The sequence below is a fragment of the Phacochoerus africanus genome, chromosome 11 (genome assembly GCF_016906955.1).
Source record: "Phacochoerus africanus isolate WHEZ1 chromosome 11, ROS_Pafr_v1, whole genome shotgun sequence".
Classification (NCBI taxonomy): domain Eukaryota; kingdom Metazoa; phylum Chordata; class Mammalia; order Artiodactyla; family Suidae; genus Phacochoerus; species Phacochoerus africanus.
Window position 1 is genome coordinate 88,888,571 of NC_062554.1, and position 22,662 is coordinate 88,911,232.

A 22,662-nucleotide genomic window follows, 5' to 3' on the forward strand; every position below is an offset into this window, starting at 1 on the left:
AGTTTGTTTACAATGTTATGTTAATTTCGGCTATACAGCAGACTGCTTCAGCCATATGTATACACATATCATTCCCATATAGGTTATCACAGAACACTGAGTAAATTTCCCTGTGCTGTATAGCAAGGCCCTGTTGACCATCCTTTCCATATACAAAAGTGTGCATTTGCCAGTCCCAAATCCCCAATCCATCCCTTTCCTACCTTTCCCCTTTGGTAACCCTAGATTTGTTTTCAAAGTCTGTGAAACTGTTTCTGTTTTGTAAATAAACTCCTTTGTATCGTTAGTAATATTCCACATGTGATATCACATGATATTTGTCTTTGACTTGCTTCACTTAGTATGATAATTTCTAGGTCCATGCATGTTGCTGCAAATGGCATTATTTCATTCTTTTTATTGCTGAGTAATATTCCATTGAACATATTTACCACATCTTCTTTATCCATTCCTATGTTGATTGACATTAAGGTTGCTTCCATGTCTTGGCTATTGTAAATAGTGTTGCAATGAGCATGGGGTGCAGTATCTTTTCAAATTATGGTTTTCTCTGGATATATGCCCAAGAGTGGGATTGTTGGACCATGTGGTAGTTCTAATTTTAGTTTTTTGATGAGCTGCCATACTTTTTCCCATAGTGGTTGCACCAGCTTACATTCCCACCAACAGCATAAGAGGGTTCCATTCTCTCTGCACCCTCTCCAAGCTTTAACTGTTTGTAGACTTTCAGATGATGTCCATTCTGACCAGTGTGAGGTGATGATTCATTACAGTTTTGATTTGCATTTCCCTTATAATTAATGCTGTGGAGTATCTTTTCATGTGTTTTTTGGCCATGTGTCTGTCTTCCTTAGAGGAGTTTCTATTTAGATCTTCTGCCCCCTTTTTTAATTGGGTTGTTTGTTTTTTTAATATTGAGCTGCATGTGTTGTTTTTATATTTTGGAGAAGAATCCCTTGGTGGTCACTTATTTATAAAGGTTTTCTCCCCTCCTGTTAGTTGTCTCTTTGTTTTGTTTCTGGTTTCCTTTGCCATGCAAAAGTTTTCATATTTAATTGTGTTGATTTTTTTTACATAGTGTCCAGTCATGTTTAGATCTTTAATCCATTTTGAGTTTATTTTTGTATATGGTGTTAGAGAGTGTTCAAATTTCATTGTTTTACATATAGCTGTTCTGTTTTCCCAGCACCACTAATTGAAGACACTGTCTTCTCTGCATTTTATATTCTTGCCTCCTTTGTCATAAATGAATTGGCCATAGGTTCATGGGTTTATTTCTCAGCTTTCTATCCTGTTCCATTGATCTATATTTCCATTGATCTGTTTTTGTGCCTGTATCATAACTGTTTTGATGACTATAGCTTTGTAGTGTAGTCTGAAATCAAGGAGCTGAATCCTCCAGCTCTCTTTTTCTTACTTGGGATTGGTTTGGCTATTTGGAATCTTTTGTTCATTTGCATACAAAATTTAAAATTTTTCAATTCTAGTTCTATGAAAAATGCCATTGGTGATTTTTTAGAGATTGCATTGAATCTATAGACTGCCTTGGGTAGTATAGCCATTTTGAGAATATTGATTCTTCCAATCCTAGTGTAAGGTATATCTTTCCATCTGTTTGTGTCATCTTTGATCTCTTTCATTAGTAACTTATAGTTTTCAGAGTACAAGTCTTTTGCCTCCCTAGGTAGGTTTATTCATAATTATTTTATTCTTTCTGATGCAATGGTAAATGGGATTGTTTCAGTGATACCTCTTTCTAATCCTTCATTGTTAGTATATAGGAGTGCAAGAGATTGCTGCTTATTAATTTTGTATCCTGCAACTTTACTGAATTCATTGATGAGCTCTAGTAGTTTTCTGGTAACATCTTTAGGATTTTCTAGGTATAGTATCATGTCATCTACAAACAATGACAGTTTTACTTCTTTTCTGACTTGGATTTCTTTTTTAAAAATTATTATTTTTTATTAAAGTATAGTTGATACGATGTTGTGCCAGTTTATACTATACAGCAAAGTGACCCAGTCGTACATAAATATACATTCCCTTTCTTACATTCCATGATGGTCTATCCAAGAGACTGGATATAGTTCCCTGTGCTATACAGTAAGACCTCATTGCTTATCCATTCTAAATATAATAGTTTGTATCCATTAACCCCAAAACTACCAGTCCATCCCACAAAAAGCTGTTTATTTTATCTGTTAATTTTTGGCTGTGCCTGCAGTATGCAGAATTCCCAGGCCAGGGGTTGAACCTATGCCACAGTGGTGACCCAAGCCACTGCAGTGACAATGCCAGATCTTTAACCCACTGTGCCACAAGATAATTCTAATTTGGATTTATTTTATTTCCTTTTCTTCTCTGATTGTCATGGTCAGGAATTCCATGGTCAGGACTTTTAGGACTTCCAAAACTATGTTGGATAAAAGTGGTGAGAGTAAACATCTTTGCCTTGTTCTTAGAAGAAATGCTTTGTAGCTTTTCACCATTGAGAATGAGGTTATCTGTGGGTTTGTCATATTTGACCTTTATTATGTTGAGGTATTTTCCCTCTGTGCCCACTTTTGGAGAGGATTTTTTTTTCATTGACTTATTTCTTTATCAATTAGGCTCATTCTTTTCAATCTCTGTTTTTATTTATCAATTTTTTTGGGTGCCCCATGCCACACCGAGACATTGTCTGGCCAGAGATGGATCTCCCAACACAGCTCTTGCCACAGCCACAGCAGTGACAAGGAGAAACTTTTTTTTTTTAATTGTTATTTCCCCAATACAATTTTTTTTTCCTACTGTACAGCATGGTGACCCAGTTACACATATATGTACTCATTCTATTTTCTCACATTATCATGCTCCATCATGAGTCACTAGACATAGTTTCCAGTGCTCACAGCAGGATCCCATTGCTAATCCATTCCAAGACAATAGTTTGCATCCACTAACCCCAAGCTCCCAATCCACCCCACTCCCTCCCCTCCCCCTTGGCAACCACAGGTCTATTCTCCAAGTCCATGATTTTCTTTTCTGTGTCACTTTCTGGAGAATTTTTATGAGTGTTGAATGGGTGTCGAATTTTGTCAAAACTTTTTCTGCATCTTTTGAAATGACCATATGGTTTTTATTCTTCACTTTGTTAATGTGGTATATGACTGATGTGTGGATACTAAAGAATCCTCGTATCCCAGAGATAAACCCCACTTGATCATGGTGTAGTATCTTTTTAATCTATTGTTGAATTTGGTTTGATAATACTTTGATGAATATTTTTGTGTCTGTCTATAGTCATCAGTGATATTGACATTCATTTTTTTGTGGTATACCTGTCTGGTTTTGTATCACACTGATGATGGCCTCAGAATAAGCCTGGGCCTGTCCTTCCTCTGTAATTTTTGGAAGAGTTTCAGAAAGATAGTTGTTAACTCTTCTCTAAATGTTTGATTGAATTTGCCTATGAAGCCATCTGGTCTTGGAAGTTTGTTTTTTGGGGAAGTTTTTTTTTTATATATATATATATATAATGATTTTTATTTTTTTCTATTATAGCTGGTTTACAGTGTTCTGTCAATTTTCTTCTGTACAGCATGGTAACCCAGTTACACATACATGTATACATTCTTTTTTCTCACATTATCATGCTCCATCGTAAGTGACCAAAGTTCCCTGTGCTACATAGCAGGATCTCACTGCTAATCCATTCCAAAGGCAATAGTCTGCATCTATTAACCCCAAGCTCCCAATACACCCCCACTCCCTCCCCCTCCCCCCAGGCAACCACAAGTCTATTCTCCAAGTCCCTGATTTTCTTTTCTGTGGAAAGGTTCATTTGTGCCACATATTAGATTCCAGATATAAGTGATATCATGTGGTATTTGTCTTTCTCTTTCTGACTTACTTCACTCAGGATGAGAGTCTCTAGTTTCATCCATGTTGCTGCAAATGGCATTATTTTGTTCTTTTTTATGGCTGAGTAGTATTCCATTGTGTATATATACCACATCTGCCTAATCCAATCATCTGCTGATGGACATTTGGATTGTTTCCATGTCCTGGCTATTGTGAACAGTGCTGCAATGAACATGCGGGTGCATGTGTCTTTTTCAAGAAAAGTTTTGTCTAGATATATGCCCTAGAGTGGGATTGCTGGGTCATATGGTAGTTTTATATATAATTTTTTAAGGTACCTCCATACTGTTCTCCATAGTTGTTGTACCAGCTTACATTCCCACCAACAGTGCAGGAGGGTTCCCTTTTCTCCACACCCCCTCCAGCATTTGTTATTTGTGAACTTATTAATGATGGCCATTCTGACTGGTGTGGGGTCACAGTTCCAATGTTGGTACTTTTTAAGATGTTAGTTTAATATAGTAACTTTTTTATTTTATATTTTTATTTTATTTTTTTAAAGTATAGTTGATATACAGTGTTGTGTCAATTTCTGCTGTACAGCAGAGTGACCCAATCATACATATTGTGTATGCGTTCTTTTTCTCATACTATCTTCCCTCATGTTCTCTCCCAAGAGATTGGATATAGTTCCCTGTGCTCTACAGTAGGACCTCACTGCTTATCCATTCTAAATATAATAGTGTGCATCTACCAACCCCACACTCTCTGTCCATGTCACTTCCTTCACCTTACCCCTTGAAAACACGTGTGTTCTCTATGTCTATGAGTCTCTTTCTGTTTTGTAGGTAGGTTTCTTTGTGCCATATTTTAGATTCAACATGTAAGTAATATCAAATAGTATTTGTATATCTCTTTCAGACTTACTTCCCTTAGTGTGAGAATCTCTAGTTGCATCCATGTTGCTGCATATAGCATTATTTCATTCCTTTTGATGGCTGAGTAGTATTCCATTGTGTATATGAACCACATCTTCTTAATCCATTCACCTGTCAATGGACATTTAGGTTGTTTCCATGTCGTAGATATTGTGAATAGTGCTGCAATGAACATAGAAGTCCATGTATATTTTTGAATAAAAGTTTTGTCCAGATAAATGCCAAAGAGTGGGATTGCTGAATCATATCGTACTTCTATACTTAGTTCTCTGAGGAACCTCCATACTGTTTTCCATATTGGTTGTACCAATTTACATTCCATCTAGCAGTGAAGAAGGGTATCTTTTTCTTCACACCCTTTTTGGCATTTGTTATTTGTTGACTCATTAATGATGGCCATTCTGACCGGCGTGAGGGCATACCTCATTGTAGTTTTGATTTGCATTTCTCTAATAATTAGTCATGTTGAACATTTTCACATGTGCTTGTTGACTATCTATATGAATTTGTTGTTGATCTATTTGTATTTTGCCTTTCTTTTTTTTTTTTTTTTTTTTTTGCTCTTTAAGGCTACACCCATGGTATATGGAAGTTCCCAGGCTAGGAGTAGAATCAGAGTTATAGCTACTGGCCTCTGCCACAGCCACAGCAACCTGGGATCCAAGCCACATCTGCGACCTATACCACAGCTCATGGCAACACTGGATCACTGACCCACTGAGCAAGGTTAGGGATCATTCTGTCATCCTCATGGATACTACTCAGTTAACTTTCATAAGCCAAGATGTTGTCATTGCTAACTTTTCAATTATCTTAGAATTTTATTTCAGAATCAACCATATGGAAAAATGTATCAGATTCATTTCCCCTGAGCCATGATGAGAACTCCTATTTGTTTTTTCTTTTTTTTCCTGGCATTCTTGGAAGATTGAATCTTTGTAAGAATGTGTTCATTTCTTCTAGGTCGCCCATTTTATTGACATATAGTTGCTTGTAGTAGTCTCATAAATAAAAATAATTCTGTAATTATAAATATATAAATCCTATCTATCAAAAAAGCCTGTCAGCATACTTCCTTGGGATTATGTTCAAGGAATATTTTCAGGCATGTATTCTTAAAACATCCCTTCCACCTATCCTAATCTCTATGTCAGTCTGACTGTCAGTGTCATTAGAGATACACACAAAGCAGTGCCTGATTTTTCAAAAGTCAAAATTTTAAAACCTGGAAAGTAGAAGAACATGACAAGCTTTATCAAGGAGATAATAATACCCTATTGAAGGGGAAGGTAAAAGAGCAAATACCCTCTTATCATCTGTAGTACTTAGTACAATGCTGTGGCAGTTACTCTGTAAGTATTTTTCAACTATCACATGAAATTTTCTCAATCTCCATTCAAAATGCATACTAAGTTCCTTTTGCTGTTATTCAAATCTGATTTTATTTCAATACCTTATGCATTTTATCTTGACCTTTCTCAGTAAGGTAAATAATCCACATTTTCATGTTTTGTTCATGGTTTTTTAGGAGTAATGTTGTAGGAACCTGCCATAGAACAGAATACAAAGCATTCAATATCTGGTTTTCAGTTATTTTTTTCTTATCCCAAACAGCCTTAAAAATTATTATAGGAATTCCTGCCGTGGCACCACAGGATTGGCAGCGCCTCTGTAGCTCCAGGATGCAGGTTCTATTCCCAGCACAGCACAGTGGGCTAAAGGATCTGGCATTGCCACAACTGTGGCATAGGTTACAACTGCAGCTCAGATCTGATCCGTGACCTGGGAACTCCATGTGCCATGGGGTGGCCAAAAAAGAAAAAAGTTATTATAGACCCTTATTTATGGGATAGATGTTGTCCTGGAAACAAAAAAAAAAATTGAGGAATTTAAAATAAGAATGAAAAATGTGATTCATTACATTTGGTGAACTAATTTTTACTGGGTAGTTATGTCCACTCCACTTAGTGGTCTCATTGCTATAAGGTTGATTAACCAGGGGAATTGAAACTTTGAAGATCAACTTTCATAAGCCAAGATAATTCCTTAAGCCAAGATGTTGTCATTGCTAGTTTGTCAATTATCTTAGAATTTTATTTCAGAATCAACCATATGGAAAAATGTATCTGATTCATATGCACATCTGAACTGATTTGTGTCACAGGTCTACAGTTTGTACTAATTTTGCTACTTTGTTTCAACAATTTCTTCAAAATACATTGTAAATCCTTAAGATGAGGGACTTTTTTACTTTATATATACTTTATATATAAATATATACTTATCCATGATTTTATATGTTTATCGAATCTCTTAATCACTTTATAAAATAACATTTGCTTAATAGCAAAAACCATAGTTTTTTTTTAAATGAAACAAATATTCTCATTTATTTAACATCTCCTGTTAAAGCATTGCAAGCAAATTATTTTTCCAGATAACTGAAACTGACTTATTCCATTAAGTGCCAAGGATTTATCTGAATCTGGTTTTTTTTAATGATTTTTTTTTCCATTATAGCTGGTTTACTGTGTTCTGTTGTAGATTGGTTTTTAATTTTTTTAGAGTTGTCATGCTTCCATATCTTATTTTTTTCCTCAGTTTCGCTTTGCTGATAGACTGGACATCACACTCATGATCCTGGGATTACTGGCATCACTAATAAATGGGGCCTGTCTTCCTGTAATGTCACTGATTTTAGGAGAAATGAGTGATAATCTTATTGGTGGATGTTTAGTCAAAACCAACACAAGTGAGTACAACATTTACTTTTCTATATTGCTAGGGACTCAAAAGCATTAAGTAAAACAATCAAACATTAAACTCATAATACAGATTATTATCTTGTCAAATAATATTTATATAATGTATTTAATTCATTTATTCTTCTGTATTGCTAAGCAACAAAGGACTACATCTGAATTTGTCAGCATTCTTCAAAGAAATATAAGCAGTAGAGTGTGTGTGTGTGTGTGTGTGTGTGTGTGTGTGTGTGTGAAGAAAGAGAGAGCTTTATTTTAAGAAATTGGCTCATGCAATTATGGAAGCTGGCAAGTTCAAAATCTCTAAGGTGAATTGGCAGGCTGGAGATCCTTTGTGCCCTATTTGACTTTAAATACTAATTTATACTCTCTTATTTTCTACCCAAAGCCTCATTTTTCAAATGTCCCAGTCTTATTTAAGTAGAATAAATTCACTGCTTCCATCTCTAAGTCCTTCCATGTGATAATATCCTGTCTACACAGTTATTAATTTTTTGGTATTTAATGATAGAGGCTAAGTAAAGATGTCATTTTGTTTGTTAAATAAATGGATCTGACAATTCATTGAGCATATATTTATTTATTACCAAATATAAATATCTCTCTCTGAAAGAGTAAGAGAAGGAATTGAAGGAGGGAGGGAAGGAGGGCAGAAGGAAGGAAGGAAGCGAGGGAAAGAGGAAGTGAAAGAGGGAAGGAGGGAGGGACAGAGAGATGGAGGAAGGGAGGGAGGATAAACCTAGCAAACTAAGCAGGCTGGTAGTATTCCTTTGGTTAGATCTGCTTCATAATTGATTGTTTTGTTAGCTTTAGATAGATATTCAGTACATATCTGACTGATATTGATGAATTTCAGTTTTGATTTTGTTTAAGCCTTTTCCATATTTCTCAAGTTTCATTGTGTGTTTTTTCAAATGTAGTAAACACATAGAGGTTGATAAAGATAATTACGTGGATATTATTGGTGTAGTATATTATTAAGGAGAATTGGAGATATTAAGGTGTATGTCTTCAGCCTTCTAAGTTTGGTTTTCTGAAGGATAATAGAGGGGGATATCTTGCTCCTACAAACGAAAATGTGAATAATAAGTATCATTGATCAGGGGCCCATATTTATGCCAGCACTGAGCTTTTGCACATGCTACTGCTATAATATGTAATCTGTAATATAGATGATCTCCAAAATGAGATTATGCCATTTTTACATGATTCTAGGTGCCATTTTTAGAACAATATTCTTTTTATTAACTAAGTTAAATGTCATTAAAATTTTTGACTGAGTTTTAATACTTCTATTTCAATTCTGATATTTGTAACAAGCTACTCTAAAAATGTTTCCTGTCACAATTCTGTAAATGGAATAAAGGAAAAATTATTGTTTGCATATACATAAAGATCATAGACATCATCATATGTTATGACATTGTGGTTATGTAAAAGATGAAGAGCATGATGTCTGCAATTCATTACAAATGATTATCATAGCCTTTTAAGAAAGAAAATTGATATTCACCACTGCCTTGAGCTGTTGGTGAAATTACTAATTAATGTATGATTTAGTTTTTGCTAGAAAAAGTTTATATGGAAAACTGGTCACGCAAGGATTATTTTAAATACAACTTTATGATGTTGCTATCCTTGTTATACCCAACATACTTTGATGAACTTCTTTTAAACTTTTCCCATAACTACTACTTATAAATTTCATTTGTATTCTTACTTTTCTTGGACTTTCTAAATTCCCTGGGTATCTCAAACTAAATTCTAAATGCCTAATCTCAACAGGAGAGGAAAATTCTATTACTATTACTTACATACCTGTTGCCTGAAATCAGAGAGGTCCTAAACAATACTTTCCAGGTATGAGCTGCATGGTTAATATTTCCTTGTAATTTTTCATGTTGCATGTGTGCTTCTTGAGACCAGAGATAATCATTTCAAATTTTAGGTTAAAGAATTGAAAATAAGATGATCCTTAATTAGGGTGTAGTCATTAAGTCCATTTTCTTGAGAAAGCACTATATTTAGTTTGGAGGTCTATATATAAAATACATCATGGCTAGTTGTAAATTAACTTCTTTTATAATTTAAAAAACTTTTTTACAGCAAATTTTCGGAACTGTACTCAGTCTCAAGAGAAGATAAATGAAGATGTGATTGTGTAAGTCCAAATGAAATGTTAATATGATATTAATTATATGCTGCTTTATTCAATATTTATAAGGAAAAAACCTGGAAAGTTCGATTATTAATAAAAATGATTAAAATAAATGTATCCTGTTCTTTCATTAGGTATGTAATTTTTTTCTTTTTAGGGCCACACCTGCAGCACATGGAAGTTCCCAGGCTAGGGGTTAAATCAGAGCTGCAGCTGCCAGCCTGCACCACAGCCACAGCAACGTGGGATCCAAGCCACATCTGCAACCAACACCACAGCTTGTAGCAACAACAGATCCTTAATCCACTAAGCAAGGCCAGGGATTGAACCCCCATCCTCATGGATACTAGTCAGGTTTGTTTCCACTGAGCCACAATGGGAACTCCCAAAGATAATTACACATAATTTTTTCTCCTTTTTGAAAGATATATAGGTTCATAAGCTTTCAGTTTTGACAAAATTGTCATCAGTAGAGAAGTTGTTTCGGGATTTGCATTTTTATACCAGTTTTGTTTCCTAGACATGAAGGTATATATCCTAAAGGTTAAATAACTAGTTCTTCCTTTTTTTCAAATTATTTTTCTTCCAAAACTTACAGAAAAATGCCACTTGTATAAACTTTAAGAGCCAAAATTACATGTGCAACAAATAGTAAAATAAAAATCTAAATAGAAGGACTAAAGTTTTATTCAGACTATTTTGGAGACTAACTGCTCAGACTATTAAAGTTTCATTCAGACTAAAAATTGTAGTCTGAAATAGATAATTTATAAGGCCATTCTATTTTTGTATATTTGTGTATTAAGCAATATGCTTTCCTCTGTCACATGTGTGAATTTGTTGGAGAAATGCAACCTTCCTGAATATATTCACTGGATTTCAGTAGTATCTCACTAAAACTATGAGTCTTATCAGACCTAAGTGTTCCCTTATTCTTTTTGCCTAAAAATGAAGACTCCATATTGTACAACCCCAAGAGAAATCCATCACATTGCAGTGATACCCTCTAGTCCATAATTTTTGACCTTCGACAATGCCAGCTACAGCCTTGTGTGACTATTTAAACTTCAATTAATTTAAAATATCATTTAAATTCAGTTTCTCAGACACATGGCAAGTGCTCACAAGTCACATATGACTGGCTGCCATATTATATAGCACAAATATGGAACATTATTTTCGTCACAGAACATTCTCCTGGACAGTGCTCTTCTGGACTACAGTGTGAATAGTGCTGTCCTGAGTTGTGCTTTGCTGAGGTCTCAACTGTCTTTGAGGGAAAGTTCCTGTTTTTTAGCACCTTTTGCATAAATTTTCTTTATATTGGATCTTTTGAAAATTCCTAATTAGGATCCAAGAACTGCTTTCTGCTGAATTATAGTCTATATATTAAAGCAGGGCTTTGATGTTACAATCATGAAGTATGGGTTTCTTAAAAAGGTTTGGAACTTAAAAAAAATAGGATCATCTATTTAAAAACAGATAATAAAGGGAGAATAAGATGAAAAGATATGTCTATATATAGTTATTGAGAGATTACTAAATTTATAAGGAAACATTCTTAACATTTATAATGTAGTATTTGTTGTGCTATTGTTTCTGAAACCAGTTTATTATTTTGGAAGTATTTGAGAGGTATGATGAAAAAAATGTTCTATATTCAAACTGGCTTAGAAAAATACTGTATGTGATTGCTTCCTTGGATACCCTTAGGACAGATAAGCATAGTAAAATCTCGGTTTAATCCAAATTGTCCACACTTGTTTGATTATGGAAGGTAAACATCCTGCTGAACTAATTTTTTGATGAACACATTTCTGGGAAACATTGTTTTATATTTTTCTGGTGGGGATAAGGTAATAGCTCTTATATCTGTAATAATCAGAAACTAAGGAATTTTGTTCTACCTATTTTCCAAAGATAATGACTCATAACCTTATGTAATTTTAATGTTGTCTGTGCCTTTGTCTTACTTATCAATTATCCTTAAAATAATTAATTTCTTCTAATTGAATTCACATCATAATAACTAAATAGTTCCAAGATTATTACTGGTAAATATGATGTCTCCTCTTTTGCTGTCAATAACTATTTAATTCTACATAACCTATAAGCAGTTTGTTCCTTCTTTTTTGCTCCTTTTTTTCTACTATAATCTATTGAAAACAAAGGGGCAAACTAGATGATCAAATCTCTGATGGATCAAACTCAACTGAGTTTAATGTAAAAGCTATCATAATACTGGTTTAATCATTATAGAAATCTGTTTTGTAGAATTCTAAAAGTAGTCAGTCTAAGGATGAAATATGGCTCAAAAGTTATCAGGAACTCAGGATCCTTCTGTCTTTCTACTAGTTATGTGACCACATCCATTTTAGCTGGGCACGGGCCACTAAAAATAAAACAGAGGTTCCCTTATTTAGGAAGAAGATGAGATCAGACATTAGATGATAGATTAAATCAATGACAATTTCTGCTGCATCAAGTTGCACCTAAAATAATTCCCAAATTGTGTACAAAGGAAATAACACGTGTTAAAAAAAAAAGATACATTTTAAAAGGATGGGGGGTGTTAATTAGTCTGAAACATCTTGGGTTGAACAAAAGTAACTATTTCTTTGTTTTGATATTTTTTAATATGTTGGTGTGTATTATCAATTTCCAGGGGGTAGGGTGCTAGGTATGTGGTGTTTCCCATACTTATTTGAGAACCCTTTTCCCTCAGAAATATTGCCAGAGTGATTCAGATAATAAACTCAGGATTCAGATAACAGATTCAGGATTTAGATTGTGAGCCCCACCAATTGCTAGCTAAAGAGTCTGTCAGGTAATGTCTACAAGCTCCTTCTGGAGATTCAGTGATACTTAGATATGTAAAGGGCCTGATATATTTAACACACATTTTTTATGCTAAACAAGTGGAGCCATTAAATCAATCTTAATTTTCATGTAGTTTTAAATCAGAAGGCTTAGGCCTTGAGGATAGTTTCATTTCCTGATGCAAAATAAAATGTGTGGGCTCTGGAACTTTTTGAGTTTCTTCTTCTGGGCCCCAGGTCATTTAGAAGTCTGATTACTAAATAAATGAAGAGTTAGTGAATATGGTACTTCTGTGTGGAATAAATTGAATGTGTTTTTTTTTTTGCTTTGCTTTTAAGAATAGTCTTAACAGTGAGTCAGTGCTTCTATAAAAATTCTTTTAATTACTTTTCTAATTAAATATTTAATATTTTCATTGTAGAAAATGTTAAAAGGTTAAAATGACAAAGGAAAAATTAAATCACCTATAATTCCACTACTATTGGATGATAAATATTTTGATTTTCATATATAATTTAACATAAATGGAATTATACTGTTTGTGTGATTTTGACAGCTTATTGAAGCATAATTTACTTACAGAACTCACCAGTTTTAAGTGTACAGTTTATCAGTTTTTACTAAATTTACAGTTGTGCAACCATCACCACAAACCATTTTTAAAACACTTCCATCACTTTGCAGAAATTCCTCTTTTGCAGTCCATCCCCATTCCCACCTCCAGGCCCAAGCCATTATTTAGCTGCCATCTTTAAAGATTTTCACTTTCTTCACATTGCATGCACTCAGGGTGCTTGTAATATATAGGGTTTTGCACCTGGCTTCTTTTATTATTTGTAATGTTTTTGAGGTTCATCCGTTTTATAACATGTATCAACCGTTTATTCCTTTTTATTGCTTAGTAGTAATCCATTGCAAGGATATATCACATTTTGTTTATCTTTTCACCAGATAATGGACTTTTGAACTGTTTCCATTTTTTAGCTATGTTTTATTTATTGTTTATTTTATTATTTTTAATGTTTTAATGAAAATTGTTTTTAAAATGTACTTTATTATTTATATTTTTAATTTACGTTTTAGGCATTCATACATTTCTTTGGTGAAATGCGTATTCATATATTTTGCCTATTTTATCATGTTGTTTTTGTTATTACTGAATTTTAAGATTTCTTTATAAATTCTAAGTACAAGTTCTTTTTCAGATATATGACTGGCAAATATTTTCTCCTAGTGTGTGGCTGGTCTTCATTTTCTTAATGATTTCTTTTGAACACAAAAGTTTTAAATTTTTCTTTTTGTGTGTGTGTGTGTTTTTGCCATTTTTTGGGCCGCTCTCGCGGCATATGGAGATTCCCAGGCTAGGGGTCTAATCGGAGCTGTAGCCACCGGCCTACACCACAGCCACAGCAACGCGAGATCCGAGCCATGTCTGCAATCTACACCACAGCTCATGGCAACGCCGGATCCTTAACCCACTGAGCAAGGCCAGGGATCGAACCCGCAACCTAATGGTTCCTGGTCGGATTCATTAACCACTGCGCCATGACGGGAACTCCTTAAATCTTAATTAGGTACAGTTCATCAAGTTTTTCTTTTTTGTATTTTCCTCTTGGATTTAAGAATTCTTTGCATAACATAAGATCATGAAGATCCTCTTCTACATTTTCTTCTAGAATTTTTAACACTTAGATCTTTGATCCATTTTGAGTTTATTTTTGTAACCATTGGTGAGATAAGGGTCTAACTTCTTTTTACATATGGCTATCCATTTGTTCCAAGACTGTTTCTTGAAAAAACAATTTTTTTCTGTATTTAATTGCCTTGTCACCTTTGCTAAAAATCAGATGCCCATTACTGTAAGGTCAGCTTCTGTTTTCTCTGATTTTTGTTGCATTTATTGACATGTCTACCCTAATGCTAGTATACACTGTTTAGAGTACTATAGTTTTAGAACTTGAATAAATAAATAAATAAAATTAGGAAAAGAAAGTCCTCCAACTTTCATCTTTTTAGATATTTCATTTCTACATATATTTCTACATATGTTTATGGATTACCTTTTAAATTCTGTGCAGTAGCCTGCTGGGATTTTTGACAAGGAGTGATTGAATCTGCCGATCAATTTGAGGAAATTGTCATTAACAACATTGAGTCTTCCAATACTTTTATTCAGATCTTCTTTTATTTCTCCCAACCATATTTTGTAGTTTTTGGTGTGTGAGTCTTGCATTTCTTCTTTGCACTTGATTTTTTTTAAGATTTTTATTTTTTCTATTATAGTTGATTTACAGTGCTCTGTCAATTTCTGCTATACAGCAAAGTGACCCAGTCATACATACATATATACATTCTTTTTCTCACATTATCCTCCATCATGTTCCATCACAAGTGACTAAATATAGTTTCCTGTGCTATACAGCAGGATCTCTTTGCTTATCCACTCCAAATACAATAGGTGGCATCTGCTAATCCTAAACTCCCAGTCCATTCCACCACCTCCCCCTGCCCCTTGGCAACCACAAGTCTGTTCTCCAAGTCCATGAATTTTTATTTTCTGTAGATAGGTTAATCGTACCATATTAGATTCCATATACATGATATCATATGGTATTTGTCTTTCTCTTTCTGACTTACTTCACTAAGTATCAGAGTCTCTAGTTCCATCGATGTTGCTGCCAATGGCATTATTTTATTCTTTTTTATGGCTGAGTAGTATTCCATTGTGTATATATACACACCACATCTTAATCCAATCATCTGTCAGTGGACATTTTCCATGTCTTGGCTATTGTGAATAGTGCTGCTATGAACATACAGGTGCATGTATCTTTTTCAAAGAAGTTTTATCTAGATATATGCCCAGGAGTAGGATTGCTGGATCATATGGTGATTCTATATTTAGTTTTCTGAGGTACCCCCATACAGTTTTACATAGTGGTTGTGCCATTACATTCCCACCAACAGTGAATGAGAGTCCTTTTTCTCCACACCTCTCCAGCATTTGTTATTTGTTGACGTGTTAATGATGGACTTTCTGACCAGTGTGAGGGGGTACCTCATTGTAGTTTTGATTTACATTTCTCTAGTAATTAGTGATGTTGAGCATTTTTCCATGTGCCTCTTGGCCATCTGTATGTCTTCTTTGGAGAAATATCTTTTCAGGTCGTCTGCCCATTTTTCAATTGGGTTGTTGGTTTTTTTGCTGTTGAGTTGTATAAGTTGCTTGTATATTTTGGAGACTAGGTCCTTGTCAGTTGTATCATTTGAAACTATTTTCTCCCATTCCATAGGTTGTCTTTTCATTTTTTTATGGTTTCCTTTTCTGTGCAAAAGCTTGTAAGTTTAATTAGGTCCCATTGGTTTATTTTTGCTTTTATTTCTGTTGCCTTGGGAGACTGACCTAAAAAAACATTTGTATGGTTGATGTCAGAGAATTTTTGCCTATGTTCTCTTCTAGTTTTATGGTGTCTTGTCTTATGTTTAAGTCTTTAAGCCATTTTGAGTTTGTTTTTGTGCATGGTGTGAGGGCATGTTCCATTTTCATTGATTTACATGTGGCTGTCCAGTTTTCATAGCACCAGTTGTTGAAAAGACTGTCTTTTTCCCACTTTATACTCTTGCTTCCTTTGTCGAAGTTTAATTGACTGTAGGTGTCTGTGTTTATTTCTGGGTTCTCTATTCTGTTTCATTGGTCTATATGTATGTTTTTGTACTAGTACCACACTGTCTTATGACTGTGGCTCTGTAATACTGCCTGAAGTCTGGGAGAGTTATGCTTCCTGCTTGGGTCTTTTATGGTTCCATATAAATTTGGGGATTGTTTGTTGTAATTCTGTGGAAAATGTCCTGGGTGATTTGAAAGGGATTGCCTTGAATCTGTAGATTGCTCAGGGTAGTATGACCATTTTTACAATATTAATTTTTCCAACCCAGGAGTGTGGAATATCTTTCCATTTCCTTGAATCCTCTTTAATTTCCTTGATTAATGTTTTATAGTTCTCAGCATGTAGGTCTTTCACCTCCTTAGTCAGGTTTATTCCTATTTAGTTTTTTGGGTGAAATTTTAAAAGGTATTTTTGTGTTCCTTTTCTAATATTTCATTGTTAGTATACAGAAATGTGACTGGTTTCTGAATGTTAATTTTATATCCTGCTACTTTGCTAAATTTATTGAGTAGTTTTTGTGTGGAGTCCTTAGTGTTTTCTATATATAGTATCATGTCATCTGCATAGAGTGACAATTTTACTTCTCTTTCAGTTTGGATACATTTTATTTCTTTTGTTTGTCTGATTTCTGTGGCTAGGACTTCCAATACTATGTTTAATAGAAGTGATGAGAGTGGGCATTCTTGACTTGTTCCAGATTTTAGTGGGAAGGCTTTCAGCTTTTCTCCATCGGGTATTATATTTGCTGTGGGTTTGTCATAAATGGTTTTAATTATGTTAAGGAATGTTCCCTCTATACCCACTTTGTTAAGAGTTTTTATCATGAATGGATATTGGACTTTGTCAGATGCTTTTTCTACAACTATTGAGATGATTATGTGGTTTTTGACTTTTCTTTTGTTAATGTGGTGTATAACTTTGATTGATTTGTGTATGTTGAACCATCATTGTGAACTTGGGAATAATCCCACTTGGTCATGGTGTATTATCTCTTTTATATGTTGTTGGATTCAGTTGGCTAAAATTGTGTTGTGAATTTTTGCATGTATATTCATCAAAGATATTGGCCTATAATTTTCTTTTTTAATAGTATCTTTGTCTGGTTTTTGTATTAGGGTGATGCTGCCTTTGTAGAATATTTTTGGGAGTGTTCCTTTTTCTTCAACCTTTTGAAAAAGTTTAAGAAGAATGGGTATAAGTCTCTAGATAGTTGTCCGCATTATAGGTTTTCAAATTTGTTGGCATATAATTGTTCATGGCATTCTCTTATGGGTTGTTTTTTGTATTTTGTATTTATGCAGTTTCCTTTGAGATTTCTCCTTTTTCATTTCTAATTTTGTTTATTTTGGCTCTTTCTCTCCTCTTCTTAGTGAGTCTAGCCAGAGGTTCATCAATTTTGCTTAGCTTTGCAAAGAACCAGCTCTTGGTTTGACTTACTTTGTCTATTGCTTTTTGAATCTCTATTTTATTGATTTCCTCTTTGATCTTCATGATGTCCTTCCTTCTGCTGACTTTAGGTCTTGTTTGTTCTTTTTCTAATTCATTTAGTTGGTGGGTTAAGTTGTCAATTTGAGATCTTTCTTCTCTTTTGAGGAAGGCCTGCATTGCCATGAATTTCCCTCTGAGTACTGCTTTTGCGGCGTCCCATAGATTTTGAGAGGTTGTGTCTTCATTGTCATTCGTCTCAAGGTATTTTTTAATTTCTTTCTTGACTTCCTCATTGACCCATTGGTTTTTAGTAGCATGTTGTCTAGTCTCCACGTAATAGGTTTTTTTCTCATTTCTTTTCCTGTGGTTGATTTCTAGTTGCATGCCATCGTGGTCAGAGAAGGTACTTGAAATAATTTCTATACTCTTAAATTTGTTGAGGTTAGCTTTGTGCCCCAGTGTGTGGTCAATTCTTGAGAATGGTCCATGCACACTTGAGACGAATGTGTATTCTGATTTTTTTGGATGTAATGTCCTGAAAATGTCAGTTAAGTCTAACTTTTCTATTGTTTCCTTTATTGGTTTTCCGTCTAGAGGATCTGTCCACTGATGTGAGTGGGGTATTAAAGTCTCCTACTATGACTGTATTCCCATCAATTTCTCCTTTTATGTCTGTTAGTATTTGTTGTACGTATCTGGGTGTTCCTATATTTGGGGCATATATGTTGACAATTGTAATATCCTCTTCTTGAATGGATCCTTTAACCAGTAAATAGTGTCCTTCTTGTCTTTCTTTATGGCCTTCATTTTAAAGTCTATTTTGTCTGATATAAGTATTGCAACTCCTGCTTTCCTGTCTCGTCCACTGGCATGAAATACCTTTTCCCACCCCCTCACTTTCAATCTATATGTGTCCTTTGTCCTAAGGTAAGTTTCTTGTAGACAGCAGATTGAAGGTTTTTGCTTTTTTATCCAGTCTGCCACTCTGTGTCTTTTGATTGGAGCATTCAGTCCATTGACATTTAAGGTGATAACTGATAGATGTTTATTTATTGTCATTTTAAACCTCATTTTCCAGTTGATTCTATGACTCTCCATTCTTCCTTTCTTTTCTTGGTTGGATGGGCTCCAATTATTTTCTGTTTGAGTACTTTTCTTTTCATTTTTTGTGAATGTAATGTTCGGTTTTGATTTGTGCTTGCCCTGTTTTTAAGTATGTTAACCCTTTCCTATTATTGTGTGTTTTAGCCTGATAGGTTCAAACACTTCATTACCATACTAAAATTTAAAAAAAGAAAAAAAAAATCTATTCATTTCCTTACTTCCCTTGCCCATGTTTTATGATTTTGATGTCTTCTTTTTAATTTTACTCTATTTTAAACATCTTCATGATTAGATCTGTATGCTGGCTTATTTAAGTGACTGCTCTCTGATGGTGGTTTCCTCCATCCTAGTTCTTCCTCTTTTTTTTTTTTTAATTTAGAGAAGCCCTTTCAGTATTTCTTTTAGGATGGGTTTTGTATTGCTGTATTCTTTTAGCTTTTTTTTGTTGTTGTTGGAGAAACTCTTTATTTCCCCTTCTATTCTAAATGATATTCTTGCTGGATAGAGTATCCTAGGTTGCATATTTTTTCCTTTCAGTGCTTTAAATATCTCTTGCCATTCCCTCCTGGCCTGTAGAGTTTCTGTAGAGAAATCAGCTGATAGCCTTATGGGGGTTCTCTTATAAGTGACACTTTGCTTTTCTCTTGCTGCCTTTAGGATCCTCTCTCTATCATTAACTTTTGCCATTTTCATTATAATATTTCTTGGTGTGGGTCTGTTTGGGTTCAATTTGTTTGGGGCCCTCTGTTCTTCCTGTATCTTGAAATCAGTGTCCTTTAAATTTGGAAATTTTCCAGCGATAATTTCTTCAAATATATTTTCAATCCCCTATGCTTTTTCTTCTCCTTCTGGAATTCCTATTATGCATAGAGGGGCCCGCTTTATATTATCCCATAGGTCTCTTATATTGCTTTCATGTTTTTTCATTTGGTTTTCTGTCTGCTGTCCTGTTTGGGTGATTTCCATTATTCTATCTTCCACATCACTAATTCGTTCCTCTGCATTATTCATTCTGGTTTTTTAATGCCTTTAGCTCCGTTTGTATCTCTGCAAATGAATTTTCTAGTTTTTCTTGGCTTCTCCTTATATTTTCCAGTTCCTTTCTGAGGGAGTCTGCATTACTGTTCATATCTTCTCTTAATTGCATCACTATTTTCACTATCTCCATTTTGAGCTCCAAGTCTTTCAGACTGCAGAGGTCTATTTCATTGTTGACTGCTTTAGGTGAGTTCTCCTGTTGCTTTAACTGGGAATGGTTTCTGAGCTTCTTCATCTTGCTTGTGTTTTTCTTTTTCATGGTGGAGGTACACTTCCTATGTCCAGGCAGGGCTTGCCTTGGTGCTCCTGGGCTCAGAGCTCTTCCCGAGGGCTGATGGGTGGCTTGCTCCACAAGAGTACAGAACTTCCTGAGGGTGGTCTGGGCTAACCAGCTGGCTCTGAGGCAAAGGAGCACTTCCCAAGGTCGGGCAGGACTTGCAGGTGTGCAGTGAGTTGGAAGCGCACTTCCTGTGGCCAGGCAGGGCTTGCCCTGGTGCTCCTGGGCCACGAAGCTCTTCCCAAGGGCAAGTGGCGCTGTGCAGCTTTCTTCACAGGAGTGGGGCTCTTCCTGTGTGCGGGGAGACCAGCCAGGGAAAGCTGCGGTGGTGGGTAGCTTCCTGAGAGTGGTGAGGCCAGTCCGAAGGGATGGCAGGCAGCTTCTGGCCAGGTGCACGTGGGGTGGGGGAGGAGGGATGTTCTGGGAAGCTCTGCTCTCTGCTAGCTGGAAGGCAAGCATGGACATTGGGCCACAAGGAGTATGGTGGCCCACCCCTCCTCCTCTCCCCTCTGCAACACTGGTGCCTTGTCTCTCCTTCATATCCAGACTTTCTCCCAGGTTCCCTCTGTTGTGGCTTTCCACTTCCCAGCGTATTGCTCCCTCCACCCATGACATATTACTTCCTAATCCCTCAGGCTATCTCCACACTGTCAACCCCAGCCCACTCCCAGGGACTAGATCTCGGTGCCCAGCTCCAACCCCAGCATCTTGTTTTCTGGTGTCTGTGCCAGTGGTTCAGATGATCTGTGTGGCTCTCACTCTGCTTTTTAGATCTCAAACCTGCTGCTGCACTTTTCTCAGAGTCTGGAGATCCCTCCAACTCAGTTGCTCTTTCTGTCGGTTAGGTGACTTTCCAGGGTGTAGGTTCCCTTTCTTCTTCACGGTTCCTTCTTGGGAGTGCCAGTCTGGTCTCTCTCTCCTCTTTTCTCTTATATTACCCAGTTATGTCAAGAGAGTCTTGCTGTTTTGGCAAGTTTAAGTTTTTCTGCCAGCATTCAGTTGTTGTTCTGTGCGAGTCTTTTTACATGTAGATGTGTTTTTTCTGTTGTGTTTGTGGGAGAGAGCGAGCACATCCCCCTACTCTTCCACCATCTTGCCTCATCTCCTTGATATTGAATGTCTTTTCATGTTCAACTCTTGGCCATCTGTATGTTTTCTTTAGAAAAAAATGTCTATTCAGATCCTCTGTTCATTTTTTTAAATTGGGTTGTTTGTTTTTTGTTGTTCTTGAGCTTTATGAATTTTTAAGTATTTTGGATGTCAACCCTTTATCAAATATATGACTTACAAATATCTTCTCCTATTCAGTAGATCGTATTTTCATTTTGTTGATAATTTCCTTTGCTGTACAAAACATTTTAGTTTGATGTGGTCCCATTTGTTTATTTGAAAGGCTGTCTGATTCTATGAATTTACCATTTCTGCTAGGTTGTCCAATTTATTGGTGAATAGCTGCTCATAATAGTCTCTTATAATCATTTGTATTTCTGTGTTATCTGTTCTAATTTCTCCTTTTTTGTTTCTGATTTTGTTTATCTGAGTCTCCTCTCTTTTTTCTTAGTGAATCTAACTAAAGATTTGTCAATTTTATCTTTTCCAAGAACCAGCTCTTATTTCATTGATCTTTTCTATTGTCTTTTTAGTCTCTATTTCATTTTTTTCTGCTTTGATTTTTAGTATTTCCTTCCTTCTATTGCCTTTGGACTTCATTTGTTTTTCTAGTTCCTTCAGGTGTTAAGTTAGATTGTTTGAGATTTTTCTTGTTTATAGGTCTGCTATAAACTTCACCTTCATACTGATTTTGCTGCATTCCACAGATTTATGTGTGAAATGACTGCATTTTTTATCTGGTCTCCTACCTACTGTTAGATATTTTGAATGTTTTCAGTTTTATGTCTTATAATTAATGCCACAGTGAACATTTATCTAGATTAATCTTTGTACATACTTCCTTAGAGTAAATTCCTTAAGTTGAATTTGGGATTTAATGGTATGTATATATTTAAAATATTTTATAAAATGATTTTGACTACTATCGTTTTTTACCCTCCTGTTCTACATACAGCTATTATAAATAACTTCAGTGTAATGTTTTCTAACATCAAACTATGGAAAGAAGATATAAATAGCAAATATGTTTTAGAAAACTAATTTTTGCTAATAATATGAGAGACATACTCTAGATGTCTTACAAGAGAAACCTAGATTCCTACATCAGTGTACTTCACTCTTTCTCATGCTGTTCTTTGTTTTTTGTGGGGTTTTTTTGTTGTTGTTATCTTATAGGTTCTAGCACAAATTATCTTAATCAAATATTATGATACATTTCATTTTTTTGGTAATAAGGGAAAAAAGTTGTGATGCGGTCTCACTAAATTTCCAATAATCTTTTTTCTAGGTTGACCCTTTATTATGTTGCAATAGGAATTTCTGCCTTGGTTTTTGGCTACATGCAGATTTCCTTTTGGGTTATGACTGCAGCACGACAGACCAAGAGAATTCGAAAACAGTTTTTTCATTCAATTTTGGCTCAGGATATCAGCTGGTTTGACAGTTGTGACATCGGTGAACTTAATACTCGCATGACTGAGTAAGAGGATGGATGTGCAGTTTATCAACTTTG

The 22,662-nt window shown here is 35.2% G+C and overlaps 1 protein-coding gene across 1 annotated transcript in view; it reads left to right on the top strand.

The window, feature by feature from the left end:
- Positions 1-22,662, top strand: part of ABCB5 (ATP binding cassette subfamily B member 5) — a 120,108-nt gene that overhangs the window by 4,091 nt on the left and 93,355 nt on the right. The window contains exons 4-6 of the mRNA XM_047754395.1: positions 7,386-7,536; positions 9,653-9,707; positions 22,438-22,629. Coding sequence (XP_047610351.1) covers positions 7,386-7,536; positions 9,653-9,707; positions 22,438-22,629 — 398 coding nt within the window. The remainder of the gene's footprint in view (positions 1-7,385; positions 7,537-9,652; positions 9,708-22,437; positions 22,630-22,662) is intronic.